Here is a 10,535-nt window from a genome sequence, read left to right as displayed (position 1 = left end):
AGCGGCGCTTCCCTCAAGTGCGCAGGGCTGAAACCATCGAGAGGGAGGGCCAGAGAGTCATGGCGGTAAGGGGGCGGAGTGACGTGTTATTCCAAACCACGCTGCGGGAGGCGCGAGCTGGGGTGTGGAGGGGGTTTGGGAGGGGGCTTCTGGGAGTCCGACAAGGGCCAGGAGGGGGGAGGGCTTTGTCTGTGGCCTTCCATGCATAGATATATTGGCATTCTGGATTCTACTCTGACCCTCGGCGGTGGTCTCGGCCGTCGGTTCACCGCTCCGCGTGCCCCCTGCGCCCCGCGCAAAGTGGCAGGGGCCGGGAAGGTGTACTAGAAACGACGTAGTCCCCTATTCCTCGGGATCTCTAGAGTTAGACTCGGTCACGTTTTATTGAGGCGGGGGGAGAGGTTCGGGAAAAATCTCCATGGAGGAAGCAGCAAATGGACAGGTCTTCAATTGGAGGGAAGGAATCAATTAGAATGGGCATTCCGAGTAGAGACCTGCTTGAGCAAGGAGAAGGTTGTTTGCATATTTGTACAACTGGGAGTGTTAGGCACTAAGAATGAAAGATAGGCGGGCGCCGTGCTGTGGGCGGTTTTGAGTACCAGGCAAAGAAATTTTTACCTAATTCAGGGATCTGTTGAGAGCCAGCCATTGGAGGTGTTGCGGTAGCCAGAGTAATAGGATTGAAACGGACTTTATGAAGAATGTTCTGGATCCCTGTGAGGCGATTTGGTGAAGCAGTAGGTAGAGAGACCCATTAAGATGACATTTCAAGAACTAAAATTAATTTTCAAGGGGCAGTTGGGAGGTAATAAAGGGCTAAACAGGACATTAGCAATTGAGTATGTGAAGGACAGGATATTTGAAGGACATTAATCATGGTGACAAGGCATGAGGTTACTGACAGGTCAGTGGAAGAAAATAGCTTCTTCCTCCCCTGTTCACTCTGGCCAGTGCGCCCCTTTCTATCTCAGCTAATCCCAGGGACCACAAACATTCTCTCCATTATCCTGATGAGAAGCTGGTTACATCACTCTCATGTTTAAAGAATCTTCAGACCTAGTCCTCCTGCAGAAAATGAGATACGAACAGGATAATGAAGGGCAAAATGGAAAGAGGGGCCTGAAGTCTCAGCTCTTGCATTCCAGCACCTCCTCCAGCCCACAGAAGATATTGAAACACCCAGTAGCACTGACCTGTGCTACCTGCACTTGGCTTTTGCGGAAGGGAGCGGGCAAGGGTGAGGAGGGATTGCGGAGTCCAGTTTCTGAACTAATCTTGTGCTTTGTCCCATCTCCGCTGCTCCCTTACCCACAGGTTTTGAAAATGCCTCAGAGCCTGTAAGGTTGAGTGTTTCCCTCTCAAGATGCCCCTCTCAGACTTTATTCTGGCCCTGAAGGACAATCCTTACTTTGGGGCTGGATTTGGGCTTGTGGGTGTGGGCACAGCCCTGGCCCTGGCCCGGAAGGGTGCCCAACTGGGCCTGGTGGCATTCCGGCGCCATTACATGATCACACTGGAAGTCCCTGCTCGAGACCGAAGCTATGCCTGGTTGCTTAGCTGGCTCACCCGCCACAGTACCCGTACTCAGCACCTCAGTGTTGAGACTTCGTACCTTCAGCATGAGAGTGGGCGCATCTCCACTAAGTTTGAATTTGTCCCCAGCCCTGGAAACCACTTTATCTGGTAAGGTTGGGAACCAGGGAGGGCTCAAAGAGTAGAAAAGGAGAATGAGGGGAGCTGGATTTGACCCATTCATTCACCCCGCCTTGACCATTTTTATCCAGGTATCAGGGGAAATGGATCCGAGTGGAACGAAGCCGAGAGATGCAGATGATAGACCTGCAGACAGGGACCCCTTGGGAATCTGTCACCTTCACAGCTCTGGGCACTGACCGAAAGGTTTTCTTCAACATCCTGGAGGAAGGTGTGGGATGGCACAGGCTGGCCTTACATGGGGGTTGCAAGGATGGGGGCATTTGACATCGGAGCAAGGGAAGCTTGGAGAGGAGGATCTCAGCCCAGGGGGCCAAGAGGGAAGCTGTTCTGGCACAGCTCTGCCTAATTGTGCGGCAAAGATCTGAGTTGTAACTTGTCTCATCTTCCCCCCTACTAGCTCGAGAGCTGGCCTTGCAGCAGGAGGAAGGGAAGACGGTCATGTACACAGCCATGGGCTCTGAGTGGCGTCCTTTTGGCTATCCACGTCGGCGGCGGCCGCTGAATTCTGTGGTTCTAGGACAGGGTCTGGCTGACCGAATTGTCAGAGACGTCCGGGAATTCATCGATAATCCCAAGTGGTACACTGACAGAGGTGAGCAGCAGTTGGGGTCTTGGCCAGGATGTTTTTGATGTGGTGTCAGAGCAGGGGGAAACAGGCTGGTCTCTGTGGCCAGACAGGCAAATATAAAGCTCTAGCCTAATTCCCAGAAATTTAAGGGGAAAGAAAAGTTGCCGTGGAGGGTGATTTCTTCCCATCCCGAGGTCATCAGGACACCAGGGGGCAGGGTTGGGAATGAATGTGGACTTGGGGGTAGAGTGCAGGAATTCATTTTAGGTCTTGATCCTCTTGGCTGTATTCCTAGGCATTCCCTACCGACGTGGCTACCTGCTTTATGGGCCCCCTGGTTGTGGAAAAAGCAGTTTTATGTGAGTAAGGTCACATTCTCTCTTAATCCGTAAACTGGAGAAAAAAATCGGCCGTGGGGTCAGATAGGGAGTTGAATGTGAGGACCGGGGAACAGGATAAATGTGGGACATGAGGAGCGTTCGACTCATAGAAGGGTTAGGTCTCTGACACCCACCCAGGACGGTGAGGACAAGCATTTGGGCCCGAGAACGGCTTCCCAGGTTGCCCAGCTCCTGTCTTCCCGTCCTCCATAGCACAGCCCTGGCAGGGGAACTGGAACACAGCATCTGCCTGCTGAGCCTTACGGACTCCAGCCTCTCCGATGACCGGCTCAACCACCTGCTGAGCGTGGCCCCACAGCAGAGCCTGGTGCTCCTGGAGGACGTGGATGCAGCCTTTCTTAGCCGAGACCTAGCTGCAGAGAGTAAGTGGGGGGAAGTTTTGAGGAAAGGGGAAGCATTTCTAAATGAAGGTAAATGAGATGCAGGAGTAAGCGAGGAGCAGTGGAAGAAAGTGGAAATCCAGAGGGCTGACCAAAGATGCCTGGGGTTGGCAACAGGAGTCCACAAGAGGCACTGATAAGTCAGGGAATGTGGTGGGGGGTAGAGAGTTTAAGCAGGGTCATGACCAGCCACACTTCTTTATCTCTGCCTTCCTCTAGACCCAGTCAAGTACCAAGGCCTGGGTCGCCTCACCTTCAGCGGACTGCTCAATGCCTTGGACGGCGTGGCATCCACCGAGGCACGCATCGTGTTCATGACCACCAACCATGTTGACAGGTAAGGAGGGGTGAGGCCCTCTGAGGCTGTGAGGCAAGATCCCACCCCCTCAGCGCCTTGGGAGGATCAGGAGGTTCCGAGGGACTGTCATTTCTGGAGGGGGGGGGGTCCTGGTGGTACTTGTGCCTGTGACTCTGCCTTTCCTGCCTTGTCCCCTTAGGCTGGACCCTGCCCTGATACGCCCTGGACGAGTAGACATGAAGGAGTACGTGGGCTACTGCTCACACTGGCAGCTGACCCAGATGTTCCAGAGGTTCTATCCAGGGCAAGCACCTTCCTTGGCTGAGGCCTTTGCAGGACGTGTCCTTCAAGGTACAACTCAGATCAGTCCTGCCCAGGTACAGGGCTACTTCATGCTGTATAAAAATGATCCCGCAGGGGCAATTCATAATGCTGAGTCTCTGAGGACATGAGAGCAGGCTGTGCTCAGCTCTCCTCTAGATCAATAAACACCTACCACACCATTCTGGTCTGACCTCCCTGTGTTGGTACTTAAGTAAAAAGCAGGAGCCCTCAGGCAGCCACAGAGGCAAGTGCTGGGGGCATAAGCTAAGGCAAAGCTGAAGAAACACTATGGTAAACAGGGAAGTACAGTCTACCATGTAAAGGCATTCAATTTTTTAAAAAATGTGTATGTGTAAAAACATGGATGTATACGAAGTGGGTGTGTGCATGTTATGTTCCCACATGTTCTGCTTAAATGGTGGCATCTACCAGTTTTCCTGAAACCCACCACACTAGCTGGTATGTCAGACCTGTCTTTATTCAGACCCTGATCTCTTGGGAAAATGGGGCTTTAGAGCAAAACTGGGGCTATTCTGCCACGTGTCAGTCTTGCTAGAAATTCAGAAAGAGCCATACTGTACAGGCTAGGCACTACTAAGCAAGCAAAGAAAGCCAAACAAGGCCAAATCTCTTTATTGCCCCCCTGCCCCCCCAAGTCCCTGCCCCCCACAGTACTGCTAGGAACCATCCTCAGACTCCAGGCTCAGGGGCTCCCTTCGAGTACCAGGACGATAGGCTCCCCGACCCCGAGGCAGGCGGGGGTAGGAGGAACCTGGTGTCCGACCCTTGGAGCGCTCCCAGCGAGCACAGTCCCGAGTCCTGCGGGGTGGGGGACCCTGCCAGTTGCCAGGGCCCTTCTCTTGGGGAGGACCTTCAACCCCTTGGCTACAGGATTCTGGCTTTAGGTCCATGGGCTCCTTGAGGGGCCCCTCAGGAGGTGGCAGTTCCTGGGTGTCACTGGAACCTCTGTGGGCATGGCACTCCCCTCCCTTTAGGTGCCTCCGTTCAGGCTGTTTCCAGGGGCCTCGACTGGCCCGGGGGGGGTCTAGCATAGCTTTCTGGGTCTCGCCCAACCTTTGCTGATTTCGCCCAGCCCCTGCAATCTTCTCACACATGTACTGGGAGGCCATGGGCAGAGGAGCTGATGGGTTGGGTTGGGCAGCTGATGAGGTGGACAGTTCTGTGGCAAGGGCACTGGGTGGCTGGGATCCTCTGGAGGCCTCTATAGCCGACTCAGGCTCCACAGGGGCAGGAGGCTGGAAAGAAGTGCGCAGATGCAGTGAGGGAGATGTAGTTCCCCAAAGCAGGGAACTGCAGGCCTCTCACTCACTACAGGGGGTGACCACCATCAGCCTATAACCTCAAGGGTAGAACAAAGCTCACCCCAGGGCCATGGCAGTCTGGGAGGAGTGAGAAAGCCTTCCCTCACCTGCTGGAGGCTGATGAAGTACCGGTTCCGCTCAGCCTCAAGGTCTATGATGCCCCCCCGCTCCTGCTGCCTCTGGTAGAGCTGCCTGCGCTCTTCTTGTTGGCGCAAGCTCTCTGCGTTGGGCTGGTATAGCTCCTGGAGGGAAGGGAGCAGAGTAGACAGGAAGTAGACTCGAACCCCTGCTTTCAGGACTGCCCCAGGTGATCTGCACGAGGTGCTTGGGTGTGTCCCGCAGATTTGGGCTCCCAGAGCCCTTGCCTAGTGGGGGCTACAGTTCTGCAGAGAGGTCCCAGGGCGGTCCAGCCCAATTCCAGAGATCCCATTCGAGGCAAACAAGATGCCATCCCTCCCGCCTCAGAGAACGCCATTATTCCTGGCTCAGATGAGAAGGGAGTCCCCTTACCATGGGCTGTTGGGGTTCGGGGGCTGCTTTCAGTGAGGCAAGATCATACACGAGGGGCTCTCTGCACACCGGACACTGCACACCGACTGCCTTCTAAAAACAGAGGAGAACTCCCAGCCCTGCTTCCCAGCGCAGGGTGCTCGCCAGCGGCCCAGCCCCGTCAGCCAGCCTAATCCGCACAGTGCGGGGACCCAGGGCAGGGGCACACCGTTCAGGGAAGCAGGACGGCGCGGGGCCTGCCTCTCCAGACAAAGATCCGGGGACTCTGAAACTGCACGCAGTGTGTACATAGGGATCTAAGAAGGCCCTTTTTTCTGGACGGAGATGAGCTTTCGTTAAACAAAAAGGTATCTGTGACCCTAAAAAGGTGAGCAGCCACTGGAGTGGGGGGACAGGAAAGGGTGTGAGGCAGGGGGCCGGGGGGGGGGGGGCGCAGGGCTGGCGTGCTGACCTGCTTGGTTGCGGCATGTGGCCGCTCCTGCTCCTGGCCTTGAGCCTGCAGCTCATGCTCCATGTGCTCGATGTACCGAGCGAGGCAGTGGCAGTGGAAGTAGTGGTAACACGGTGTTTTGGTAAAGGCCTCCTTCTCCTGAACGGACAACAGACACAGGGCATGGCGCCAAAGCTCTCATGAGTCCTCTGCTGCCCATCCCGGGCTGACCCCAGGTCCCAAGAGAGAACCCCACCTGGAAACCATAGAGGCAGATGACGCACTGGCCGTGGGGGATGTTGTTGTCCGTGAGGATTTCCTTCCCTTTCTGAGAGAAGAGAAGACACTGTTCAAACAGGGAGGCAGGGGCAAGAACTGTGCACAAAGCCTGTCACTTATTCCCAGGAGTGACCACGGGACCGTCTCCTACCAAGCCGGTGTGGTACTTTGTGTTCCCGCCTGTCTCAGTGAGGCTCCCTCTGCCTGGAATCAATCCTCCATGTCCCTGCCCCTCCCACCCCATCCACCCAGCTGCAAAACCCGATTTCACTTTCTCCACACATTCTGTCACCTTTAATACATCTCAGGCATGAAAATGATCTACCTGGGGAGAACAAAATGTTCTGTTGATGCTCCTATCTTCTGGGACACCTTCCTTGGTTCACCCCCTCTGATTATCACTCCCCTCAAAAGGCTGTTCTTGGAGGCAGCTTTCAGAAAAAGTCAAGGCATGGACAGCCCCAACGACGGAGAACTCAAAGGCATCAAGTTGGGCTATGAACTAACTCATGTGCACTGCTGTCTGAATAAATTCCACAAAGCTCAGTGCTGCATCGTGGAGGCCGGCCTCAGCGCTATAACGCTCTAAGCCGACCCTCTGACTCCAGGCCGCCCACCTTCATTCTTCTCTGGACATTTTTCTTCAAAACTTAAAGTTGAGGAAAACAAGACCCGTACTTAATTGTGTGTTTGTAATCTCAAACAACAGAAGTTTTCTCTGTATGTGAACTTGTAGCTCGGGATGGTCCCTGTGGATTGCTAACATCATTAGGGTAGAAGCTCTGAGTGAAAGAACCAGGTCTTTTTCAGTCCACTCCAAAGGCAGGCTAGCCTTCAAAGGTAATTCGTGGTGAGACCCTCTAGGCAAGGTCCCTATCTCTGGCTACTTTTAGTTGCCAGTGCCAAGAGAATGCACTGAAACGGGATCAAGAAAAGTACAAGTTAAACAGGAAAAGTCGTTTTCAAGATACTGGCATAAGCCACTTGGGGAAGCTAGAGAACTGTCTTTTGGGGGGGAATTCTTGGAAAGAGAAGAAAATCTTCTTTCTGGACTTAGGCCTCACCTAAACAAGGACTAACTGAATGTATAACTCCAGATGTATTTAAGATTCTGGGCCCACTACCTCCCTTGAGAGAAACAGCTCTCGCAGTTTCCCGAGCTAGCACACCTCTTACCTCGATGAGTTCATAGAGCATGGCGGTACCCAGCCCAGCGTTGGCCACATGGCTCAGTGCCTGTGAAATCCTGGAAAAGGGCAAAGCAAATGTTAGGCCTGCCCTCTCCCCTCACCAGACTGAGCTATATCCTGTTTTCCCTGCTCTGACCGGCCCGACTTACTTGTGGATCTGTTCATCCGAGAGTCCTCGGGGGTTACGGATAGAGATCTGTGGCACCTCATTGGGGTACTAGTGGGAGGAAATAATGTTACTGCTAAAGCACTCCACCCCAGGGCCTCTCCCCTTCCTCCCTTTGCTGCCGTAAAGCAGGGGCCTCACCTGTGCTGGGACCTGAAGCACCAGAGTGAAGCATACATACTGTGAATCCTGGTCTTCTGCAGTGGCAGGGTGCAGGGTGATGTAGATCTCCCACGGTGAAGATCTGCAGGTGGATGAAGTGGGGACCGGGCATGTGATTGAGCAGGAGTTTGAGGACCGGGGAAGATGGGGGTGAAACAGTAAAGCAGGTAGAGGAAGTGAGCACTGGGCTCTTTCTTTCGGGGGCAATTAAAGAAGTCGTCTTTGTCTCCATGAGAACATTTTCTCTGAATCAAGGTTCGTGGATTCTGCATGGAATTCTCTCATTACTAAGGGGACTCCTGCCCACCTCTAGTCGAATACGTACCTGCCGTTTCCTTTAACCACCTGTAGTTCATCCAGATAGATAGACTCTAGCACCTCGACTTCAGAGGGAAGTACCCTAGGGAGACAGGAGGAGACTGACTCACCATTATAGCTCTCCCCGTTAAAGCCTGCTAGAGCCCATGAAGGCTGGCTTTATAGAAAACGGGCAATCTGCCTGAGTGCATGCTCTTGCTAACCTCCATAGAAATGGGGGAAATATGTTTTCTTAAGTTGTCAAGTGGCCAGGTAGGAAGCATGGGAATCAGAGTTTAAGGGACCATTTCTGTCAACAGATGAGGAAATGGATTCCCAAAGGCAGAACTAGAACCAGAGCCAGGTTTCCTGACTCCCTGTTTTAAGTTTCATCGCGCTGCTGGTTGGCCATTTCTCTGACCCAGAAATAAGATGTCCATCGGTTCACATCACGGTTACCAATACCACCCCTGGCTTTCCCTACACCACTGTTCACATCGATCCCAGCGTCTACACATACAGCCAGTATCAGTTGCCCTAAGCCTACTCAAAGGACATACCAACTGAACAGAAAAAGAGATCGAGGTGGTATTAAAGGCCGTAATGTAGAAGAGCCATCAGCTGTGGAGTAATAGGTACCAATCACTTACCAGCTACATGATCTGAGTAAGTATCTCTGTAAGCTTGAGTCACACTGTCTACCATATATAGATAATACCACCTACTCTCCAGGGTTATTGTGAGGATAAAAAGTTGTTTATGAAAGTACCTAATAATATCTTGGCCATAGTAGCTAGCCTATGTTCTCTTTTCTCCTATTTGTATATAACTTTCTCCCTTGAAAGAAAGAAGGATATAGTTAGTATTCAATGTATTTATGACCCTTGTTATCTGGTTGATTTAGATCAACCTGTTTAGGTCAGGATCTGGTGGTCTTGATGTAAATGAGAGGACATACATGTTTAATTATAGAAATAGCCATTGTAATGACATTGAAGGTTAGTGATAGGCTCAAGTCCATAGCTCTCCCCAGGTAATGCATGTAAAGACGCATGCTTGCTTTCCTTTCTTATACTGTTCTTTCTTCATCAAGAGCAGGGTTGCCCTAGCATGACCCATGTATTACTGGTTCTCAAATTTTCTTTTTAAGTTTTAGACACCTCAAAACATAGAAGAGATAACTGTGGAGTAGTTTTGGTTGACTTAAGTGTGGGAGTCTCAGAGCACAAGCTAGCTGTGAGATCACTACTGCCCTCTCCATGGCTCAAATTGTCTCCTCAGAATCTTACAAGTTCCGCTGAACAAGGTGAAAACGATGAGCCCAGGTGGTCTCAAAAAGGCCAACACTGGCTGGCCTCCCTGAACCAACAAAACACTGAAGTGTAACCTCCATCAAGAGGCCCTTCAATACTTCACCCACCCTAGCTGGGACTTGGGCCCTGGATGTGAGGTATGGAATGGGATGATGGTAAGGCGGTGACAAAAAAAAGGGGGGGGGCAGGGGGATTGTATAATGTCCTAGAACTAAAAACTAAGATGCATGGAGTCAGACAACCTGGATTCCTAGTCATAACTGTGTACCTTTTTAGCAAATCAATCTACCTCTTCAGGCCTCATCTAGGCCCCTCAGGGGCCCACACCTCAGTTACAAAAAGGAGGCTTTTATGTTACAAATCCACCCTGATCCTATCAACTATTCTATGAGTAGATGCCACACCCACTTTTTTACATCTGAGGACACTGACTCACAGAACCTGGGTGGCCTGGTCAGCGTCACACGCTAATAGAATCTGGAGTGAACCCACATTTATCCTATTTCCAATCCCAGAGTCCTTCCAGGTTTTGGTCTCTTGTTGAGAATGCTTCAGAGAAGGACTAGGAGAGCTTTTTGTGAGGTGTAAAGGTTTATTCAGATAACAGTCCTCATTAGTGCTGTCGGGGAGGGAGACGGCTGAGGAAAGCCTCGGCAGAAATAGGCTGATCCAAGGGAAAGGGGGTCGAAGGCTGGAGGACATCGGTTCCGGGAGGTAAAAGGGAGGTGGGGAGAGCTAATAAGCAGGCATCCTCCGGGACCCTGAACAAATCCACTTCAGGAGAATGGGACGAGTGAGGCCGAAGAAGAGGGGATCAAGCCAGATAAGGCGCAGCCCGAGCTGGCCTGGCCGGCGCAGATCCGGTCTCCTCTCCCATCAGATCGGTGCCCCTCCACCCTCCTGATCCCCAGTACAGAAGCTCTCTTAGGAAGACATGTCAGCGTCTCTGTCATCCCTTATCCCTCGCTCCGCCCCACAGGCCCGCCGTACGGACCGTCCGCGGCCACTACTAGTTCCCCGGACCGGATCCAGGCGGCCAGCCAAAGCCCATGCCCCCAAAGTTTACCAGTCCTCCTCCCCTGCAGCCGCCGACGCAGTCGCCGCCATGTCTTCTCCGGCCCACAGCCGGAACCGGAAATACACTCAGGAAAGTCAGGGGCCGCAAGTTAAAAGGAGGGA

At 52.6% G+C, this 10,535-nt stretch overlaps 2 protein-coding genes across 5 annotated transcripts; one reads left to right on the top strand and one right to left on the bottom strand.

Moving 5' to 3' along the window:
- Nucleotides 1-12: 12 nt before the first annotated feature.
- Nucleotides 13-3,866, top strand: BCS1L (BCS1 ubiquinol-cytochrome c reductase complex chaperone). Of its 3 annotated transcripts, none has more exons than XM_028092143.2 (8): nucleotides 13-65; nucleotides 1,315-1,683; nucleotides 1,785-1,924; nucleotides 2,114-2,308; nucleotides 2,580-2,643; nucleotides 2,878-3,047; nucleotides 3,285-3,402; nucleotides 3,563-3,866. In XM_028092143.2, the coding sequence occupies exons 2-8, from the start codon at nucleotides 1,364-1,366 to the stop codon at nucleotides 3,813-3,815; spliced, it is 1,260 nt and encodes a 419-aa protein (XP_027947944.1). In that variant the 5' UTR covers nucleotides 13-65; nucleotides 1,315-1,363; the 3' UTR covers nucleotides 3,816-3,866. The 3 variants fall into 3 exon arrangements, with proteins under 3 accessions (XP_027947944.1, XP_027947946.1, XP_027947945.1); XM_028092144.2 differs by lacking the exon at nucleotides 13-65 and adding an exon at nucleotides 78-122; XM_028092145.2 differs by lacking the exon at nucleotides 2,580-2,643 and having other exon boundaries at nucleotides 2,883-3,047.
- A 438-nt stretch (nucleotides 3,867-4,304) lies between these two features.
- On the bottom strand, nucleotides 4,305-10,503 carry RNF25 (ring finger protein 25). Of its 2 annotated transcripts, none has more exons than XM_028092147.2 (10): nucleotides 10,423-10,503; nucleotides 8,072-8,146; nucleotides 7,726-7,828; nucleotides 7,568-7,635; nucleotides 7,405-7,474; nucleotides 6,206-6,277; nucleotides 5,971-6,108; nucleotides 5,520-5,612; nucleotides 5,117-5,251; nucleotides 4,305-4,943 (listed from the first exon to the last, which is right to left on the bottom strand). In XM_028092147.2, the coding sequence occupies exons 1-10, from the start codon at nucleotides 10,461-10,463 to the stop codon at nucleotides 4,365-4,367; spliced, it is 1,374 nt and encodes a 457-aa protein (XP_027947948.1). In that variant the 5' UTR covers nucleotides 10,464-10,503; the 3' UTR covers nucleotides 4,305-4,364. The 2 variants fall into 2 exon arrangements, with proteins under 2 accessions (XP_027947948.1, XP_027947949.1); XM_028092148.2 differs by having other exon boundaries at nucleotides 5,520-5,609.
- Nucleotides 10,504-10,535: the final 32 nt, after the last annotated feature.

Source organism: Eumetopias jubatus, unplaced genomic scaffold, assembly GCF_037043125.1.
Source record: "Eumetopias jubatus isolate StellerSeaLion01/CBP00866 unplaced genomic scaffold, mEumJub1_p1.0 scaffold_3, whole genome shotgun sequence".
Classification (NCBI taxonomy): domain Eukaryota; kingdom Metazoa; phylum Chordata; class Mammalia; order Carnivora; family Otariidae; genus Eumetopias; species Eumetopias jubatus.
The sequence above is the reverse complement of the archived record's forward strand: the minus strand, read 5'-3'. Positions and strand labels throughout refer to the sequence as shown.